The sequence below is a fragment of the Temnothorax nylanderi genome, unplaced genomic scaffold (assembly GCF_030848795.1).
Source record: "Temnothorax nylanderi isolate EJ_2023f unplaced genomic scaffold, tnyl_v1.0 TNYL_tig0198_pilon, whole genome shotgun sequence".
Lineage (NCBI taxonomy): Eukaryota > Metazoa > Arthropoda > Insecta > Hymenoptera > Formicidae > Temnothorax > Temnothorax nylanderi.
Window position 1 is genome coordinate 106,261 of NW_027249260.1, and position 22,912 is coordinate 129,172.

The following is a 22,912-nucleotide window of genomic DNA, read 5'->3' on the forward strand; positions in this document are numbered from 1 at the left end:
GATTTTTAAGATGATTCTTGAGATTCGCGTGAGAACTTTATCGCATTGAAGCAGAAATTACGTAGCTCTTTGAATACATTTACATTATAAGAGAACGTGAGAGTTAATTGATTTGGAGATCGAGTGGCCACTTACGAAATTTACATCAAAATTTCTAAGAATCGTTAATCATATATGCGGTGACAAGGGCACAACTTTGTGAAGATTTATTTACAATAAACAAAATTTATTTGGACATCACGAATTCTGATTACCGAACGTGAGAAATTGTGGAACTCTTACGGAATAGAGACAGAAATAAATATTCTGTCCGTTACGCGATGGACCTGCGTTCAGCGTGTTCGTGTTGACACACGGTTAATAAGCATTTGTACACGAAGATTCTACGGAGTAATTAAGCTCTGGAAGACCGTCGGGAGATCGAAGTATCGATTAGACGCGTGCGATATAGCGAGACGAGTATCCCGAGCCGTTTTAAGAAGCGAGCCCTGACACGGCCGCGTGTTATCGCATCGTAATCGCGAAGCCGTTTTAGCGCCGGTGATAGAGCGTGCGATCGTTAGACTAATCCGACGAGTTCAGTGGCGATCGGTAAGACGAGATCCGACAAACGTCATTGCGCGCCGATCGCGACAACTTGATCGTGTAGCAACTCGGCTCGAGTGCGCGAGATAAGAAAGAGATCGGCCGGCGAGAGAGAGAGAGGGAGAGAGAGAGAGACTTACGATTTCACGATTAATTCCGAGTCTCTGTTATCGGGCTGTTTATGGGGGAAACGTGGCAGCTGAGTTATGGATCGTAAAGCGGAGATCCATGGCAGCCGTTAAACACGCACTTGAATTCGTAATCTTTCGTGACTCGCGATCGTTACCGAACATGGCGTTAGGCCGATCTGAACGTTCTTGTTTTGCGAATGTTAACCGGAATCTCATTTCATTTGAGATAATCTATAAATAAATGTGCGTTTAATATAGTTCATCGATTATCAAGGACGATTTACACAACTGACAAAACCCTTAGAGTCCGTATACAAAATTGAGATGACAATTAAAGCGACGTTTCTAATTGTTTAATAAAGATTGAGTGTCCATGTAATGTAAAATATGTAGAATAATGCGGATTTATAAGTGTAACAGGAGAATTTAAAATAACGAACGTAAAAACAGCTTATGCAAGTTCTTATCAGTTTAGCGGAACTATTGACTTTAAATATAAACACATCGTTCAAGGTTTAATCGATTGAGCATTTCGATTTCAGCTTCGAGATCGAAGTAGGATTTGAGCCTCGCATGTTGTTTATAGCGCATAATATACGATAATTGTCCAAGATAAAATCATCAATATATAATTACATACTATTACGTTCTCGTTATACGTACGTGCATCTTTCAAATTATCAACCGTCTCTACCTAACTCTTTGCATCCTGCTTGCAATTATACTTCCGTTCACTTATAATTACGAATCTGTTCAAATATGTTTTCTAAGCCATCATGTACTTCAGATTGCATGAGACATTTAAATGGAAAATAACTACAATCATCGAGAGACGAGTTTTAAAAATCGCAATTAAAAAAAAAAGGAAAAAGTTGACTTATGACGTAGAGAAAATATGATATTATCTTTAGCGTTCATCAATGACTGCTTTTATGCTATTTTTTCACATCTTCAACAAAGAGACAGCTATATAACAGTCAAAGAAAGTATACTAATTGTAATTTTTTGTCCTTTGTGGTATTCCTACATCGTTATATTTAAGCGGTTACAAAATTAGAGGATACTTATGATGATAGAAAATCATGGTATTAACTTATTTTTGTTGCAAACACGTAGCACGACGTCACCATCCAGCATTTCGCGTGAACACGACTTCCCAAAAAGAAGAAGCTCAACAGTCAGTAGAAACTTACAGGAGATTTATGAAAAGTAGCGTGGGTAAAAAAATGCGGAGTCGCTCAAATGTGCAAATCGCATAATTATGCGTGATGTTGTTATCACGCAGTTGCGGGCTAACGAGCGTACGCCCATCAGGAAGGTGGGGGCGATAAAAACCACCCCTTCCCACACTCTCGTCCACTCGCCGGCATGCAAAGTTGCAATCGTCGCGCGCGAGTGCAACCGTCGTAAATCAAAGGCATTCCTCTTCGTGTGACGCGAGAAAAACAGCTGCTCGCGCGCTCGCGAGGACGACGGCGACGGCGACGGCGACGGCGACGGCGACGGCGACGGCGACGGCGACGGCGACGGCGATGTCTCCGAGGGCGTGAGCCGATATGCACGCGCACGCACGTTATATACGCGTGTGTGCACGCCGCTCCGAGCTAACAATGCGCGAGATAGCACAAGGCTCGCTAATTCCGGCCGATTGTGCTCTCTTCGTGGCTGTCGTTCAAGCGACGGCTAAAAAAGCAACCTGACCGTAGATCCGACCGTGGACATCAGCTGCCTCTCTCTTTCTACCACCCCGACCTGCCTTGCCTGCCTACTTCGCTAGCGTTGAATTCTTCCTCATTGAGTGTGGCACTCATCGGCTGAGAATGAGACGAAAATGAAATGTGTCTGAAGGAACGCTTTTTTTTGTATGTGTGACTGACGTAGAGAACCGACCTTCTGTATATCACTACCGGCGGCAGCGCTCAGCCGCCGTGAAAAGATAGCCCTCTCTCGCCGGGAGAGTTTCTATTGGAACCAGAATCGCATATGACGCAACTTGCACCGTCAAGTTATGCTATCTAAATTCTACGCCCTGATTAATGATCGTAATTCACTATTAATCCATGATAAAGGAGATTTCTCGATGGTAGATTATATTTACTTATTAAATCCTATCGACTATTTCCTTTAACCATCGTTTCTCCGAGTTGATATTATTTGCAGATCGCCAGCATGCGCGTTTTTTAAAGAAAATATACGAGTGATATTTCACAGCTGTCTTCTTGTTCGAATAAACTATAAGTTTTACTATTATAATCATTACCTATCGTACCGTGCCTACATTACGTAATATTGTTATGTGAGACAAATTGCGTATTTGCTTTTAAAGCAATAATAATCCGCTTTCGCAAAATAAACGTGCAATTTTGCTCGATTTCTCGGACGGGAGAACGCCGTGTCGCTCTAACGATCTTTCGTGACAACCGGAGAACTTGGCGTTTGTTCGGTATCCGGGAAGCAATCCGCGGATAGATCCCATAAAGAATTCCACGGAGCAGGAGTGTAGAGAAACACACCCATGAACCCGCCCGGATACGAGCGTGCCGGTATACCACGTGCACACGGGAGCACCCATGCGCGAATAATCCGTGAGCGACACACGCAAATTACGCACGCATAAGCCCACACGGAGCTTTCTCCGGTCTGACGGCAGTCAACGTGGAGAACCAGCGGAGAGTTGGGTATCCGATGTCCGCTGAATCCTCTTTTCTCCTGTCGGGAGCTTCGAGATAGGGATTGAAACCGTGTATAATTTCGGTAGATCCAATTCTCGACGTTACAGATATACGAAGAAATGTATTTTACTCGCTCTCATTATTCAAATGTGAAAATTTTCTGTACAGAAATTTAGGTCAAATATTCATCCGGTTTAATATTAACACAAAACGAAAGTTATTCTTAGAACAGTTTTTTGTCGCGAAAAAAAGGTGAGAGTTTCTGATTTACAAGTTATGAGAAACTATCATTAATATTAATTAGTCTGTAAGAATTTAAACTCTGAAGAAATATGGATATCTGAAACATTATCTAGCCATTAAAATAACTGCTTCGGTTATTTGTTCGCAATGTTGAAAGAGAGAAAAAAAATTAAAATATGCATAATAAGATATATCATTCAAAAATGATGATACTTTATTCTGATCTTTGCCAAAACGATAACTGTTTCAATGCCTGCAATTCGAGATACGATTTGAGAAAAACAGATCTTCGTCTCGCGCGATACGAGCACGCTCACATACACGAGTATCCATACATATGTACGGATCAGCTATTCACAAAGACCGTTCGAGTATGCGAGACCAGGTCATAGACCGAGCGCGTCAGCGAGAGAGGTCTGGTTACACTCGTGGATCAATACGCGGAGAAAAGAGAGAAAAATGTAAAGATGACTGAGCAAAGGAACGACGGATGACGGGAAAATGCATACGTTTGTTCTCCGAGTGTCCGCGGAGTCGCGTGTAAACACACGCGCTCACGCGCGCGCGTGCACGTGTCACCGCGCGTCTCCTACTCGCGGCCGATTCTCTCCGTCCGACCTGTGCCGTCCGTTTCTCCTCGCTCGCTCGCTTACTCGTCCGCGTCTCTCCTTCGCTCTTGCTCCTTCCCGCTCCTAGGTACTACGGTTGGACGCCGAAGTGCTCGGCGTTCGAGACTGCCTCTCGCGACCCGCGGTAAGCAAAGCAAACGACCTTCCGTGGAATCTGGACAACCTGTCTGCCCGCCTGCAGCCGCCGAGACCAGGCCTGCACTTGTTCTGCACACGAGTCTGTTTCTCTCTCTCTCTCTCTCTCTCTCTCTCTCTCTCTCTCTCTCTCTCTCTCTCTCTCTCCTCTCTCTCTCTCTCTCTCTCTCTCTCTCTCTCTCTCTCTCTCTCTCTCTCTCTCTCTCTCTCTCTCTCCCTCTCCCTCTCTCTCTCTCTCTTTCTCTCTCTCTCTCATTTCTCGTTTGCCCGTCTTTCTCCGTCGCTCCGCCATCCGTCTCGTTTCTTCGAGGCGCTAACCGCGTCGAGGGTGTTTTAACGCGACCCTTAGGCGATCATTAACCTTACGAAGACCGGGTTAAGATAATCATTATATGCGCCGAGTCGCGCCGCTGCCGCTTCGCCGATGTTCGAGCGATATCTCAGATATCCATGAATGAAACCGTACCCTATCTCGTGCTGTTATCCTTAGTCTCGTGCCATAAACCAGTTATCACCGGCACGACTTCGATGCTTTTACTTTCACCTGATCTGTATGTCTTTAATTCTTCTGATTTTTCGGAAAAATATATGCGCTGATTTAGATTGTCACATTTAGAAGAATTGATGGGAATAACAAGGCTAAGAAAACTAATTGATATGACAGATATATGATAATTGAGTAAGAGTTAAATTTGAATTTAACAACGCATACTTGTATTTATGTCAGATATTTTTAATTACAATATAAATTGTATTTTTTTGTACTTTGCATATCAGTGATGGCGATTTTTTAACTATCATATATTGTATCTCTTGTGACATTTGATCAGATTTTTAAAGGTATGAAAGGTAAAAAATAGAAAAAATTGAATTTGTGTTTGCGTCAGAGACGTGGGGTTTGTCCCGAAAAAAAATTCACGACCTGCGATTAACGTGACTTGCCGAAATTTAAGACCGAAATCTCAGACAGCCGTGGCGGCGCATCACGTTTATTTTAGGGCCACTGTTGAATCACCTGCGCATTTCCGAATTCGAATGACAAACGTTTATTGCCGCCTCGAACAAAAACGCTCTTCGGGATCTGACTTTTTCTCTCCTCTCCATTTCGTTTTGTCCATCACGCGCGTTTGTTTTCGTCGTATCCACGCGGCATTCGCGCACACACTCGAAATTCTCATTGTATTTACGAATTGACGCATCACTTTACAAGATATCTTTACGATTAATGTGCGTGCAGGAACACGAAAAATATTTTAGTAGCCTCGGGGAAGATTGCATTTTCATTACGAATAGATTCCATCTTGCTGAATAGCGCATCGGAATTCATTGACATAAATCTGCGATAATCTGATCGAATCTCTTAGGTAAATAATCCCTCATTTACATTCCTCTAGCGCGACATCGCTTAACTTAAATCGATTATCTGTCCGTATCTCCTCAGTTGACATTTTTCTCGTCTCCATTTCCGCCTCTGATCGCTATAATCGTAAGTACTGATTGAGCGAGATGCCGGAGCAAGTTTTCCTTAATCGCAGGGTTTTCCGCTTTATGAGAAATGCGACCGGTGCATTTGAATATCGAGCAGGGCGCCGAGAGTGCGCCGGTCGAATCGCCGGCTCGCTCGCAAATGCGATTTTATTAATTACGACCGTCGGTTATGAAATACACGCGGTCGCGCCAATTTCTCGTTCATTCATTAACCGCCTCTATAATTGCGCCGGTAAGTGCATGGCGGCTGTAAAGTATTCCAGGCGACGCGCCACGACGAACACCGATAATTATCGTGGCCGATGGATATCGATCGCCGGGACACCGATGATATATCGTGGCGTGTGAAACGGCTGCCGCGAAATTGTGGTAAATCGAGGGTAACGCGTTTCGATTCGTTAACAAGCTTATCTCGAATCGATCGATTATCGGCTGGCGCTCTCATTAACAAACCCACAATAAACGCGTCTCTTTTTTTTTCTCCCTTTTACCGTTTAGTCGTCGTAGGTGATTTTTCCTACGCGCGTTCCCTTCGATTATCTCGACTTTCGAGGAGTCGTTCAAGGGTTGCTCGCGAATTCCTTCGTTTGAGCGACAACTGTCGATGAAATGGTAACGATCGTTATATTTATGGAGTATCCCACCGGGATAGGTGTTATTAAGTTCACGAGCGCGAACCGATTGACAGATTAACGTCCGACATCTATTGATTTATATTAGCACGTCGGATTATTAATCAAACTTGAAGCCTGGAGTGTGTCTATGGCTTCTACGATTTGTTACTGTGCGTCAGATTTTGACAAGTACTACGTACTACGATCGCCATTCAGCGAAATGCGCTTAAGACATCAATGGAAGTAAATTACTGCGAGGTTCGATATATCAATCGTGTAAATATTTTCGCGTATCAATAATTGCGTTGCATATAAGCTCGCCACGACAATCGGGACACTTTAGGCCTAGGCAACGAGAGTCGTTGATATAACTGCAGATAACATCACGCGCAGAGCGTGGTGTAATAAATCGTAATAACAGCTGTTATTAAATCATTAATATTAATGATGGGAAAAAATATAGAACTAAGCATGAAAGGATAGTAATGCCGCCGATCATTGCGGACATCCAGCGATCGGGGAAGCCGTTATTAAATTTTTGCCTTTGGCCGCGTGCGCTCCGAGAACACGCTGATGATTTCACCTCAACTGACGTTTTTCTGAACTTTTTGCCTCGAGAACACGAGAGAGAATAATAATGCAATATACATATTCAAGTATTAGTACGCAGTAATGTTAATTATTATGATAATCAATTTTTTGTATTAACACATTTTTCGTGTTAGTTTTATATGACATGTGGTCGTTGCAAACGGTCACGATCAATTAATGACAATGAAGAGTGACTAAAGAGTGGCATTGCTCGCCTATAAGATTAACAATCGTGGGTAATTATATTTAGATGTTAAGAGAAATCTTAAGATTTGAATATGAGAAACGTTATCCGACTTAAAGTGACATTTTTAATTTCAGAGAGTTTTTCACATTCTAAATACCTTTCTAATTACAATAAAAACAATTATGCGTCGCTTTAAATTGCACTATATTTTTTGTGGAGTATCAAAGTTAGATTATTAGATCTACGGTTCACTGAACTTCTGTCTGAGCGAGCAGATCTAATGGCGAGCGTAATAACATGCGGTATAATAATATACGATCGATAGCGGCGTAGGAGAGGGGAAAAAAAAAAGAGACGCGGAGCGTAATCTCAAATCGAGCGAGACCGCGATACTGCCGTTTATCGGGCAAGTCGCAATCAGCGGCAAGACACCCGTGTTACGCTCGGAATAACGCGGCAACGAGAGCAAAGCGAAACGCGAATCCAGACAGATGGATAGGGAATGCGCCGGTTTTCCGCGCCGATCGAAGGGGGGAATTCGCTCCGCGCGCCGAGAGAGTTCGTTGCCGTGAAATCACTTATTGGACGTCCGTCCGGACTTAGAAGGCGGAGGCGCGTCCGCTACCCCCTTCGAGCGCCGGTACACGCGGCCGTGCCGCGTCGGGGGCCCGGTCGGAACCCACCAGGGACCCGACGCATTGCAACATTATTGCCAAGCGTGTACCGCGTTAAAGGGTGTTATTACGTGTATCTGACGACCGGACTCGCGGGACTCGCGGACTCTCCGCCGAGAGAGCTCGCAGTATATTTCCACGATCGCTTTTCGATCACCCGTTCGCCGTGGCGAGCAAAAAGTCATGCCGAGTCTCGATCGCGTTCCTAGATAGATAGCGCGAACCGACCGCAATTATCCCTTCCGCCGCGACGCGATCGCGGACCGCGAAATTGTACGAATTAATGCGCGCCCGACGACAAACGGCCTCTGTGACACTCCCTCTCGCTCGATTACGGCGTTTCCTCGATCTAATTCCAGCTGTCGATCGCGCGCTGTAATTAATATAATACAATCAGTTAAGGCGGACGCGGGGCTCTTAAACCCGGGAGCTGCTTCTGTAACCTGATCGATTTGTAAAACTGATATATCGCGTCGATCAATGTTTTCTTTTCCTGTCGCGATGCAAAACGTATCTGATTACGTGACTATTACATTAATATGGTGAAGAGATGTACGAGGAATTGAGCAGAAGCAGAGACGTGCTAAGCGCCGAGATATCATAAAAAGTTATTAAAAATACCGTCGAACATTGTATAATCAGAACGAAGTACGTGTGTGCAACAATTGATTACGAATGTGTTTATTGGCGGTCGCGAAGTGAAGGAAACCCGTCGATTATTACACCATATGCATCGATTATCTTAATACACTGCTCGCATAAAAATTATTGCCTCTCGTAGATTGAAGAATGTAAATAATATGGGATGATTACTCGGCGATATATCGCGCGCCAAAGTGCTTACGCTCGAGCGTTTCTCCCCGCATTTTCATCACCACAATTATCGGTATTTTTTTTTTAATTTCCTTATGTCCGAGCGAAACGAAACGTAACGCGGTTGTTTCTCGACATTAGACACACGCGGTGTTTCGCGAGATAACGCGCGCAATTACGATCTCCGTCCGACCGACACGGCCGACAATACACTTTAATGACTAATAATTTCAGGCGATGCCGATAATTATGAAACCGCGGCGCGCTCTCGCGCGGCTCGATTTCGCGATTATTTCCTCTCGCAATCCTTAGGCGTGTCGAGCCGTCGACGGGTGAAAGAGGGGCACACGCAAAATATCGAAATTCTCGCGGAATTTGCTAATTAACGATCTACCGATGAGACGCGTCGCTCGGACACGCTAATCGCTTATTTTCCTCGGTTGCTTATCTCGTCTCGGAGATATCGTCACGTTACAAGATAGTTGATATGGGCGTGATTGAATGAAAAAATCACGAGGAATTAGATCGGGAAAGGACAGACGGATTTCGTTAAGCCATAATATAGTCCTCCATCTTATATTAATCGTACGACAAACATTGCAAATTTTTTTAGCGCTTGGTCTTGCGGCATAAGCGTTATATTATAAAATACGTTATTAATATTGCGATTTATTTTCTATGACGTATCAGAATCATGAATTTTATAAAATTCTTTTAACTCCTCGGAGTTTTTCTTAATCTCTCCCTAACGAATTCCTATTGATCGACACGATCGACAGAACATTTACTGCAACCGAGCGTTTTTATCACCTTTGCTAGAAGAGGATACAATCTTGCGAACAGAAGGGACAGAGACGGAGAGGTGCAGGATGTCTGTCGACAGGCAGCATCGTAATTCGATAAACGTACGAATCGGCGATTTTGCGCCGGTTTTCTGGATAGCCGCTCGCATAAAACGCCTAACGCTCCTCGATCACATGGCATCATGGCGATCGCCCGAAGGAGGGAGAGCGTATTGGAGAACGAGCAGAATCATTGTTGGCGGGACCGAGACGGCGAGAGCGCGACAGAAACGGAGCGAGAAAGAGAGAAAAACAGCCGAGAGAAGCGCGAGAGGCAGAAGGGGAGAAAGAAAGAAAGAGAGAGAGAGAGAGAGAGAGAGAGAGCTGCCGCGCCAGAAAAGAGGGAACGAGAGGGGCAAGGAGGCGAGAAAGGGCAAGGAGAGAGGACGGGCAGGAGGACGAAGAAGGCACCAAGTACAGACGAAGAACGGCGGTGGGAATTAAAAGGGGAGACGGACGACGATGCGGAGGTCCGACGCTTTTCCCCGTAGAGGTCTGGACCGCGCCGCCGCGCCGTTGCGGCGGCCATCTTGCCCTCCGACATCCTCCTTCCTGCCCTCCGGTTGCTCCTTCTTTCTCCTCCTTATCTCCGTACCGCGCGTCCGGGTGTGCGTGAGCGCGATAGCGTGGTGTGCGTGCACGTTCCTCGCGTCCTCCTATATCGGCCTACCTTATATATCTTACTTCCTCACCTACTCGCGTTCCTCGCGCTCGCGCGCGCTCCGGTGAGCGGGAACGGTGAACGAGCTCGTCCGCTCGTTGCGCCGGATGACGCGGCGACGCGACGCGACGCGCCGCGCGGCGCGACCACGCACAATGCTCGATCGGATTATCCTGGCCGGACCTCTATGCCTAAGGCCGTGCCACAATGGGACGCAGAACGCACGTCACTCCGCTCCAGAATGCGCGGAGTTGAATGTGCCACGTCCCCCCGCAGATCTCCGCGCGCGCAAACCTCTCCTCGCGTCTTACGATCTGTTACGCGACCCCGCGTTCATTGTAGAATAAGCTTTGTACGCTAAACTGCTGGCGTGCTATTTCTTGCAAACAGGCACTAAGGCGGACCGGCAATACGCTATTGTAGATTGTCATATAACGAAGGAATTCACAGACACGCCGAATCAGATTGTAATAAAACGAGCGTCTACTTTTATAAGTAAATACTTCGCATGCGTGTGTATATATATTTGAAATCTGTCCACAAGACAAGATGGTTACGCAATGAGATATTTTTAGAAATTAGAAAATATTAAAATTCTGTCTTGGAGAAAAGTAGTACAAAGTTTCTGAGAGATATAATATTATTACAAAATTAGCAATAACTTTTAGATCTTGCACGTTCGTTCTAGCTTAGGGATATAATATGTGTCAATTAATTTACGGAAGTCTGTGGTCGACACACGCGCGTCTCTGCAATCTGAATGATATTTTATATTAATTGTACCAGGAAAAAGTATTTTTTTGCGACATATTATGGATATAAGGAGAATCTCTTATGAGAATGATGTCATTAGGTCTAAAAAGACATATCCGTGAGAGTTAACGATATCAATGTCACAGATAAATTACACATCCATCATTTGCAAACGATATTACAAACGTTCCACAAATAGCAAAATTATCTTAATAACCGCTGTCATCATTCTGACGTTATATTCCGCAACGACGATTTAACATACTACATCAGAATTAAAGCACGCATGCATTTTAGCATACAAAAGACTATTCACTTGGCAAATGCCAAACAGATCGTTGTATACGCTCATTGTTGCGGGACAAGTTGAAAGCGATCGCCGGGCGTAAAGAAGCAATCGACAGCACTTAATTCCATTCATACCGGCATACGCTCACGTTCGTATTCAACCGGTTGCGAACGTGAATGAAGTAGCGCCGTGTGTCGTCAAACTAGCGTGGAAACAAATCGTGATCACGCGGCCGTGAAGACGCGAACGCGTCTTCTTAGCAGCCATCGGCTCGCAGCCGCTCTTCATTCGATTCCGCCGGCTACTCCTTGTCTGTCATTCAACGTACCCGAGCGTCTTGGTAATTTACGAGAGCTCGATATGGAAATACACCGAGTTTATCGACATGCACACGTCTCGCGTGTGTAAACGTGTATTTGTAGTATGCCGTATGTTGTGCTATCAGCAATAGGCTAGAGTGAACCATTTATTACTGGCATTGGATTACTTAACTCTTTTATAGGACGTCAATATTTCAATTTAGTTCATTGACGTCAATATTACTTATTTGGTATCAGTTTAAAGAAATAAAGACAACGAGATTTTTAAATGCCGAACAAGAGACAACTAATAAAATATTTTCTACACTCATATTACAGTACTGATTTAAAAATCCTTAATATTCTATATAAATTTATTGTAATGTATGTATGTATGTATGACATTAAATATCGAAAGAGGAGTAGCCGAACCTCGATATTATCGTAGCGTCGCGAGCATCCCTAGCCGGCGGGCACGTATCGAACGGATTTTCTTGCGTGTGCCTCATGCGTGCCGTCGCTTCATGCATGCGTGCACGCACGCGGTCCTTCTTATTTTGGCTTTTTGCACCGTGGCACCGCTCGCGGTATAAGGATATGACCGACGGGGGACGACTAATTGGATTTTTTCCGCGGGCCGAATACGCGCGTTTAAAGGACCGCCAAGTTATAAAAACCGCTTCTCTCTCTCTCTCTCATTCTCTTATCGGAAGCCCTTTTACGCGGTTATGCTCCGAAACTGTCTCAGGAGAGGAATTTGAGAAATCGCGGGAGCGATTCACGTGCGAGAGCGGGTGCGCGATCTGGCGCAACGAGAGCGCCTGCCTATATTCTCGCGTTCCGGCGATTTGCCGATCTGAATGTCGACCATTCAACGATGCGCGCGAAATAACAGACATTTGCTGGACGAGAGAGAAAGAGAAACCACAGAGGCGAAATAGCTCTGGCTGCACGTCCGACACGCGAAATCTATCGAGCGGAAGCGCGAAGGTTCGCGGGACGCGTCCGGAACTAATGGAGCACGACGAAGTTCTTGCTATTCTTGCTGCCGCGAATAAAAATTGGCTAGTCGATTCCGCGTTGATCACGCGATGAGAATCGCCCGCGAATAGCAACGGAGATAATCGGGAGGGTCTCGGTGTGTAATTTTATTAACGATCCCCATTAAATTGGATATTAAATCGATCGATTCTCGCGACAAACTGACAAACGACAAAAGAGTTGGTTTCATAAGCGTTCTCAATTTGCATTTGTAAGCGCGGGACGTAATCGACGCGAAGACTATCGTCGTCGACGTTGAAACACCGGGGGAAACGATCCTCGATTCAGTCCGCGGGAGCAAGAGCCGGGGAGATCGGCCGACCGATGGTTGATTTCACTTCTCGACGGAGTCATACGTAACGCTTACTAATACACTGAGTCCGTATGCAAATTTGCCGACCGCACAGAGATAGAGAGATAGAGAGAGAGAGAGAGAGACGGAAAAAATAGGAAGGCGGAGGAAAAAATAGAGATATCGTTCGCCGCGAGGAAATATGTTAACACAGGCGGCTGACACACGCGGCAGGTCTTGCATTAGCATGCACACGATTTACACTATTGCGCCGTATCATAATCATTCACAGGCGCAAACGAACGAATTTGTCTTTACGTCGATCGATTTCTATTTCTGAGTGATTTATATATATATATATATATATATATATATATATATATATATATATGCATATCGCACGAACGAGACCGTATTCGAATCGTACTCTATTTATATCGATGTATTAGAATCGTGAAAAACCAAACGCATTACGAAATCGGCATGGAAATTTCTTATCTTAGATTTCAGCCGCAACTTTGCGTGGGTTAACGTGAGGTAGACGGTGACTCAGTTTTTTTCCTGGTACTTATTGTCGAAGCAAATCACTCTCGTTAGTGAATATCTTAGTTCAACAGCTTTTTTTTCATCGATTGCTACATATAATTATGTATAACCACGTAGAATCGTGGAAGCACAGTGTAAATTAGAGATATGAGACTCCACGAACAAAAGAAATGTCGTTTATCAAATGTAAATCATTTTCTGATGTTTTAATGTCTTACAAAGGTATCATCAATCCATCGATGAAAAACGCTGATTACTTTACGATAGGCGATATTTATCACGTAGTCACATCAGGATATTTTTTTTATGACAGTCTCTCTGCAGTCGCAAAGTGCTACAAAAAAATCTGGGAAGAAATATCTCATAGACAAGCGTCGATTAACCGATTTTATCGTAATAAAGGCAATGACGTAAAACCGATAGTGCGAGATAGTCGAATAAACGGAGAGTAGCGCTTATTTCATACATCGATAATTTTTTCCCGACGTTCTCTAGAAGAGCAACGTGAGAGGAACGACTGTGGAGTCGCTTCGTGGAACGGGATACGGGACGTACAAGAAACGGACGAGGGACAAACGAAAGAGACGCGGGGCCCCCGACTTATACATTCTCGTTTCCACGAACGAGAGAGAGAAACGGTTTTTACGTCGGTGCACCGTCATTACGGCAATTTGGCGCGCATACGAAACGCTGGCCTCCGGTAATCCAAAAATTCGCGGGATACGGCGGCACTTTCACGAACGATGAGGGAGATTTCATTCCGAGTGTATACTTAAGTGGGAACCCACGCGATACAGTTTGCGAACGCGTCGTTATTTTGCATACGCACGCCAATTTGTTGACCGATTGATCCTTAATGCTAACAATATAATACGCACATATAACTGAACCTCGTGTCATTCGGCTATTTCAATATGATATCTTTACTTCTCAAATATATTGCATATTATAGCTCTTGCGTTAATTAATATGATGGACAATCGACACCGCTATTACATCCATTAACATTATGCTGCGTTTTATTTCTTCTCGCACGACAGCCCTGCGTAAAGTTCTAATATTATGCATAGAATCACATTAACATTAATTGATAATCACTTGGCGTTAGCGCTGCGCGCTTAATGCAATTTACATAATATAACGTTTTCGCTCGCGATTCCCGTCGGCGAGTATCTCTCGCGCTTTTTGAGAAGCGCGTGTGGAAAACGGAGCTGAAAAAATTCCGGTGCCGTGCCACGCGGGCATTCTCGAAACCGATTCTCGCCGTGCCTGCAGGTATACGCGGATATATCGTGCCGTCCACGGCCGGCGTTAATAGGCCACTGGTAACTTACACCGGTACGCCGACCGGACGCGCGCTGTATATGGTGGGACACAAATTCCGAGAGAGAGAGAGAGAGAGAGAGAGAGGATGCCGGGTTATAAACGTAGAAACGCCCCGTAGGGAGATCTGTCAAATAAATAATCCACGAAAAGCGCATATGCGTGCATGTCCCGTGCGTGCGCGTGTGCGTGCGCGACGGTGTGACGTCATATCCTCGAAAACACTATTATTATACCTCAACCACCTCCGCCGGCGCATTAACATAGATTACGCCGCCGCGGCCCTCGAGCGGTGCACTGCGCGCTCGGTTCCTCGCCATTAGACGATCGCCATTGTGGTTACCGCGGCGACGGGGACTTGCACGTGGGACAGGATTATATTTGCGCGAGCGCGTCCCATTGACGGAAAACACGGTGATCAGCGACGTGTGAAGTCGTCACGCGAGAACATTATAATTTCCCGACGACCCGCGATATGAAAAAAACCGCATCGGTCTCCGGCGCCGGACGGAACGCCTCGAGATAAGGGCACCGAGTGCCTTTCCGCGTGGGAGCAACGTCATAAATTTTCACGCGCGGGCAAATTACGGAATCACGAAAAATACTCGTGTTTGTAGGTCGTACTGTGATGTCTCTCGCGGACGTTATTAATATCCATTATTTTAGCATGGCGTAGAAACACGCCGGTCGCCGATAACATCGGTTAAACGCGGCGGTGATTCGAGAGAGAGACGGTGATCGATCGGCGCAGCGGACTTGTTTGTCGTGCGTTATTTGTAAAATGGCAGGAAAGTCGTCGTTGTCGTTGTGGTATACGATCCGGTAACGATCGATTAGCTCGGGCGAGAGCGGGACCTATCTCGGTATACTGTTTGGCTAATTGAAAAGACGGAATGCGTAGGAGTATATTAAGTCGTATCGCGTTGCGCAAATTGGGGTGGCAGGAAATGGACCATAAATTAGGTACGCATGAAATAACAGCATTTCTTCCTGCTGTCACTGATACAGTAATTCATATGTACGATCTTATGTCAGCTCTGAGCTATAATTATCATAAAAGTATTTTATTCATCGTTCATTGACGTCGCGGCGATTTATTTCTAGATAGTCATGGTTTTTCATGCGTTTCGCGCGAACAACATGCAATTTGAGATTTCGATAAAACGCGATATTAATTATTGAGGAAATACACTTGCTTTTATAATCAGATTAAAATGTATCGCGAGTACATTTACTTATAAGTACGGGATGAGCGCGCGATTCGTCGGGATAAAACTCACAATCAGTCGGTCGATTTGAAACTTGTCGAAAGCGAAGATCTGTTCTGCCTCGCGCTCCCTTTAAGCTACTTATTCCACGGCTTAAACTCGTTCACGGTTGCTCGCCCGACGGCGAAATCCGAGACAGGTTCTCAATTTAAGATGGATCAATCCGTCCTGACGGATAATCTTCTCTTGGAAGGAACTTGAATTAAAAGGACGAGCCAGCCGAGAGAGGAGAGACAGACATACCGTTTCCATTTTACACCCTGACAATTATAGGACGTACATATGGACCGCGATCATCGATTCACGCCCTGCTCCATTCATTTACGGCGAAATAATCACTTTATATAAGATTAAAATAAAGTCTCGGCGAATATTTAATAATGTCAGACAAAGGAATTGGCCGCGAGCGACACGTGTTTTTTTTTAAATATTTTATCTCTATCCATAACTCAACGCTGCGCGACACGCACATTTAAATATATTAATAAAGCTATTTGCACGTTCCCGGCATAGAGATGACAGTGCATCGAACTCTCTCACGTCTCGATAGATTTTTATACGGGTCCGATATAGTTGGCGAAGCGTTAGGCGCGATTATATTGAACTGTTGTACGGCGGATAAAATATACTGCGCTTTTCTTGAACATTTATACCGATAACATGCATCACCTGTCATACGTATTCATTCGTATCACGCACCCACGCATGTCAGCTTAACCAGTTCCCTTTGAATCGGTCTTTAGCTATGGTGCTTAGGTAGGAAACATCAAAGTAACGTTCCTTCTCAAATGTTTGAAAATTAACACGAATTATTCCCGTGTTATATTCTCACTTTTTCAATATAATTCAAAAATAAGAGATATACATCTCTTCTATTTTACGCTTGTAAATTGTGTTTTACGGAAAAATATATTGTGTGTGCGAATTATAAACGGTTAATTTTGTGCAAATTAAATAAAAAGAAATGAGAATTTGCGCGTGGAACTCGTTTTCTTACTTCCTTCTTGAGACCATGGGCCTCCTTTTCTCTCTCTTCATTCTTACGACTATGGACGACCGACAGAAAGAGATTGAGAGAACACGAGGGATTCTTTTTTGCGCGCTACGTTCTGATCGTGGAGGACTAGACAAAAGAGAATAGCAGAGAAGGCCCTCTAGGGGCCTTTTTCTTGCTTGCCTTATTCGACCGCGGAGCACGAAAGAATTCAACTCGGAATATTTTCTTTGTTACACAGGAAATTATTTGTTATCAATTATTTACTGCGTTGCTTGAGGGGTGAGCATAGAAAAATTAAATATTTTTACGAGATTTCTGAAAAATTTCGTTTCTCCACAGGTATTACAATAGCAAGAAGGCAAGAACAAATATATTTTCTTATTTCGTAGAGCTGTAATAAATTTAACAGGTTCAATTCTTCGCGAACATTACGTCAAGATCCACTGATATCACGGAAGAGAATCATATGTTCGAAAATGCGAGTGAATTGTACATACGATATCTTTTCAAGGTCTCCTTTTTTTCTGCTACATCTCGATTGTTGTCGAAACTCACGGTGACGCGTCTGAAGGTGCGAAGTGAAAGGGAACTTGAATTTTCGAAGATCACTATGGAGGCACCTCTCAGCGAGAGAGGCAGTCGCCATTTCTCAGGAATGAGTCGGCCGAATATTTCAATCTGTATGCGTCCAACCATATATTCCGACGAAAAATGGAAAGGCGAGGAAGCGTGAAAGGAGAAAAAAAATGGGAGGGAGAAAACAGCGGTCGCTCGTTTGGCGAACGGACCCGCGAGAAAGAGTCTCACTCGAAAACGACGGAATTCGGCGGGAGAGCGTACCGGCCAACACGCCTCGCTTCGTAATAACGGGGTAAGCGAAAAAATAAGCGGTCGCGGAGAAGTGGCGCGGTTTTTCTTTCGTGGCATCCAAGGTCTCCCGCGTGCATATCTCACGCCGATTAATTGCGGCTGATTTTTATTTATTGCAAAAGTGCAAGGTGGCGCGCGCCGGTGTGCGTGCGTGGTTAACGATTATTGGCTCGCCGGTATTCTCCGCGTGTGGAGAACGGTTTGCGATCGGCGGCGATCGCCGCGGCGCGCGTAACTCGCGCGCTCTCGCGTATCAAGCTGTACGCGCACATACGCGCGCGAGATGGTAGAGTCTTCGTCATAACAATAAATTCTACATAGCAACGTGACTTATCCGCGCCGCTCGCGGCTAAGTGCGCGCAATGATTGTTAATTGTCGACGCTGATACATACGCCAGATAGCGCACCCCGCTCCTCGAACGCTATATATACTCCCGTTCCGATTCTTTCTATGACGTCTGCGCTACCGTCCGTGTAAACAACCTGTTTGCGATAATTCGCTAATAAATTCAATAAAAAGAAAAATTATTGATCGTTATTCACTAAGGCGGTTTTTTAATGTAAAGACGTCATTGGCTTTATCAGATCGCCCCGATGATTTATCTGTGCTTCTGGGAAAAAAATTAGCCAGTCTTACCGTTGGCTAGCACCGAATAAGTGTTTAATCTCGATTGAACCAAATAAATGTTTAATATCCGTTTCTACCGATGCAGATTAACTTTGATCTTGGTTACTTGGGAACTTACCGTTTATTTTTCGCTAATTTTAGGAACTAGAAAAAAAATGAAAAGAGTAAGTTAAACCGCGATTAAAGTTAATCTACATTGGTAGAAATGGACATAATCTAATCGCACGTGCTTATTTTCAAGAATAGGTTAAATTACTTCTGTAAGTTTCCGACCTTCCAGTTCCTTTACGAATGGAAATAGAATCGCTTTGCGCGTAACTCGTAAAAGTTCGCAATTATTACTCTCGTTTCGGTCGCACTCTCGTAAATACAGGCGCTAACGAAGCACTGAATCTCTACATTCATTTGTGAGCCTGTAACAAGCTCCGAAGCTGACATTTAGCTTATCCCTCCATTTTTTCGTTATGACCTTTGCCGCGTCTCTTCGGGTCCTCCTCTCGTTTTAATATATTATCACTTTGAGTATCCCCAGGCAATCTCGACAGAAGGAAAGTATGCGTATCCGGCAATCACGCCTTTTTCTCTTCCAATGCCTTTCGCAACGTTACAAACAAACGTGATTCATTCTCATTAATCTTTTTTACTTGCTGTTATCTTTATAGCGCAACTAGCGACACGATATCAATCAGTTTGCACTGCAACATAATATATTCTTAATCTCATGCGCGAATGTATGTAGTCACTGTACATAGCAATATTTTTGACACACTTTGTGAACATACCGAAGATACGTGTTAATGAAAAACATTAACAGCGAAGTTCCCACACCGACTTTCGTTCGTAACGTTGCGGTCGCATTTGCTATACGGATAGAACAAACCGCAAGAGGCATTGTGAGTCAATAATCAAAGAAAGGATGAATTACAACCTGTCTCGAATACACCGTCATTCACAACGACTGTGACACGGATAGATTTAATTATATATGTGAAATATGCGCGTGGGACTTGCGACGTAAACATATAATACTCAATCGCATATGATTATTCAAGAAATTTTCGAATAAATCGGGCTACGAGATGATATATAATACGAAAATTCTTCGCTAAATTATGTTATCATATACGCTTCTCCTTTCCATTAAGTAAAAATTCTGTTTGCGCTGGCATCATTCCGATTAATTCCTCAATCAAGTCAATAGCCTGCTGTTTAGCATTGTATGATATAAATATTTAATGATTTCGCGGAATCTATGATGCAGGCGTATACTTTTTACTTTGTAAGAACAGTCGTATTCATTCAGGTTACCTGAATCTGAGAGTGAGAGGACAGCAGCATGCGAGATCGAGAAAGATCGGTTGGCGAACAAGTCGAGCGGATAGGAGGAAAATTCGAGAAACGTAGCGGAAAAGCGTGACTTACCCAGCGCGAAAGGACGCTGCGGCAGCGGCGGCGGTGAGTGTCAGTTGTTGCGCGGCTGCAGCTGCACCGGCGGTAGCCGGATCGGCCGCGACGAGCTCCGACAGCACGAGCACCGTCGTCGTGGTTGTCGCGGCGCCGCAATTCGGCACGGTCGCGTTGACGGCGTGGCGCACCGTCGGCGGCAGGTCGTCCTCGTGCTGCAACTGCAGCTGCGGGTAGTGGTGCAGATGCAGGGCGGTCGCGGCGGCAGTCGTGGCGGCGGATCTCGGGGTGACGCAGGTCGGCGGCAGCAGGCCCGTCGTCCGCGTGACGCCGGCCGACGGCGGCGACGGTGACGGCGGTGGCGGCGGGTACTCGACCACCTGCACGCGGTCCGCGTGCTCGTTCTCGTAGATGATCTCCTTGTCGTGGGTATACATGACCGTTTTCTGCCCGTCGTTGTAGATCAGGTCGATCATCTTGTGCTCGCCGACGCCGAGCGCGTTGTTGCCCGCGGCAGCGGCGGCGGCGGCCGCCTCGGCGTCGGGAGTCACGCGGCCGTCAGGGTCGTCCGCGGCCGCGGCGCGTTGCTGCACGTCATCCGAATCGTTGTCCTGGATATGTTGCTGCTGCTGTTGCTGATGGTGATGATGATGGTGATGGTGATGGTGACGATGATGGTGATGGTACTTGTGGTGGAGCGTGTGCACGGCCGGTGGTTCGTGCAGATCGAGCACGTTCACCGGCTGCATGGTCGCCAGCAGGACCTGCTCGCTCTCGTTTTGATTTTGATTGCTCAGAGAGGAGGACGCCGGCGAGACTGGTGCCTCCTGCACCTGTAAACGTAGATAGGTAGGGTCATTGTCGCGGCGTTATCGCAACGACTGCAATATCACCATTTCGATTTGTCGAATAGACGCTTGGATGCATAATCACGATTGTTGGTCGAGATATTATTCCAATGTTCTACGTGCAACGATCGTATATAACGATTTCAGTATCACGCTAGATGTATTTATAGCATTATTTTTTATCGCGCCAGATTAAAATAAAAGAAAAGAACGCTATTGTGAAATCATGCTTCATAATCGAGCGGAGGTATTATGGTCGCATTACATCGAGTATTAACAACGAGACACCTTGATCTTTGCACAATACCAATCGCGCTCCGTTTTTTTCTTTTTACCGAAATGGCGCGTTCGTCATCGGTCGTATGCGCGCAGGCTAGACTAAATCATTTACAAATACAATGGTAACGGAATTAAAACACAGCGCGCGGCCGGCGTTAATTTATTAATCGCCATTAACAGGCGCGTGGTTTACGACATTGGGATTTATACGCCCGAGCGCGCTCGGAGTCCTGGGCAACGCCATGCGTATGTTGCAACAGCCTATAACATTTTCGAATGCTATAATAACTCCGCGATAGAAATTATATTAATATCTTCGCGCGCGGTCCGAAGCGCGAGGCATTTCGTACTGTCAGACATCCTCCTCGTCATAATTAATCGTCCGTACGCTCGTTGCCTGTAACACGCGCGCCGAGAAATTCTTACAGTGTATTCAAAGATCAAACGATCATACGGGCACGATCTAGGTCCACTCACGGCATACCGCGAGAGACGATCGCCATCGCGAGGCTGTCGGCCGTTTTCGTCACGATATTCAGGAAGGATTGGCAATGGTAGCTTTCATTTCCGAGAGAAGCTAGTAATTCAGTTTCGCGCGACATCGGTATTACTTAATTGCCTCTACGAGCGTTTTATTTGCCGCGATTTATATTATCCCCCCGAAGATCGCGCGTTACGTGATACGTTTTCACCGAGAGCTCTCCGAAAGACAGTCACGCGGAAAGGTGAGCCACGAATTAAGTTAGACGCACCGGCAGATTACCGGTTGAATAATTTCATTTTCTTTTTCTCCCGAATAAAAATATTCTCTTCGTTACACATTTATTATTGTACGAAATAATATTCCAGTGTCTGGGAGATATTTTCTTCGCAGGTTAATGCTCGATAAAATTGCAAAATTATACATGAGTTACAGAATCCCTGCGATTCAGAAGTTTTAGTGGTCGAACGTCGTGCGAAGGGAAGTCTCTTTAGATTTTACTGAAACCATTACTGGAAATATATTACTCGTAAAACAGATATCCTACATAAGTATACTTAATGGTCAGTTAAACGGCGACGGTCACTTTACTGATGCACTTATATCCTAGTATTCCCGAAGTTGGCGCGCACGGAAACCCCTGCGACCCGCATGAATAAGAATACGGTACAGTAATGACGTCGTTTGGAATTTCCCACGTGTCGCCGGATTATCGTGCTTTCTAGCCAGTAACATAAGTTATGGCGTGAAGTCTCTCTCTCTCTCTCTCTCCTTCCTTCTCCTTCTCTCTCCTTTCTTTTCTTTTTTCCTGGCAAAACCTTCGAGACCTCGAGAGCTGCCCGATGCCACACAGTCACCGCGGCATCATTCGTAACGTGACAGCGAGCGACGTGGCAATGCTATTAAGGCCCGTGCATATTGCAGCAGCCTGCAGTCGCAGCGATGGGTTCCGTCAATTAACATAATTAACAATATTATGAATCATTCTCTTAGTGCTCAGGCACCTCGCGCGTGGAGGTGCGCATGAATTACGCACGCCGTTAGCCTAAGCACAAAAATACACTCTTTTTCCTCTCTTTCTCTGTCTCCTCGTCTCCTCGGAAAGTATCTTTTTTTCCCCCCCTTTGCTCATTTTCTACGGTGTGCGCGGGACTTAATCCCGAGTGTCACCGGTTCCTATATTTCCTCGTGTTGACCGTCGTAAATTCACCCGCTGATGAATAATCGCGATTCTACGATTAAGCGCGAGGATTAGCACGATGAAATACGGTTGGTAGGTACGGGTAAAATCGTTAATGGACGAACGCGAGCTCTCTGAATAGACCACAC

At 45.2% G+C, this 22,912-nt stretch overlaps 1 protein-coding gene and 1 long non-coding RNA gene across 4 annotated transcripts in view; one reads left to right on the forward strand and one right to left on the reverse strand.

Moving 5' to 3' along the window:
• Positions 1 to 22,912, reverse strand: part of Grh (grainy head) — a 110,057-nt gene that overhangs the window by 78,084 nt on the left and 9,061 nt on the right. For all 3 annotated transcript variants that reach the window (XM_071716928.1, XM_071716927.1, XM_071716929.1), the window contains exon 3: positions 19,994 to 20,808. In XM_071716928.1, coding sequence (XP_071573029.1) covers positions 19,994 to 20,808 — 815 coding nt within the window. The remainder of the gene's footprint in view (positions 1 to 19,993; positions 20,809 to 22,912) is intronic.
• LOC139778835 (uncharacterized) overlaps positions 1 to 22,912 on the forward strand; it is an 87,351-nt gene that overhangs the window by 31,056 nt on the left and 33,383 nt on the right. The window lies entirely within an intron of this gene.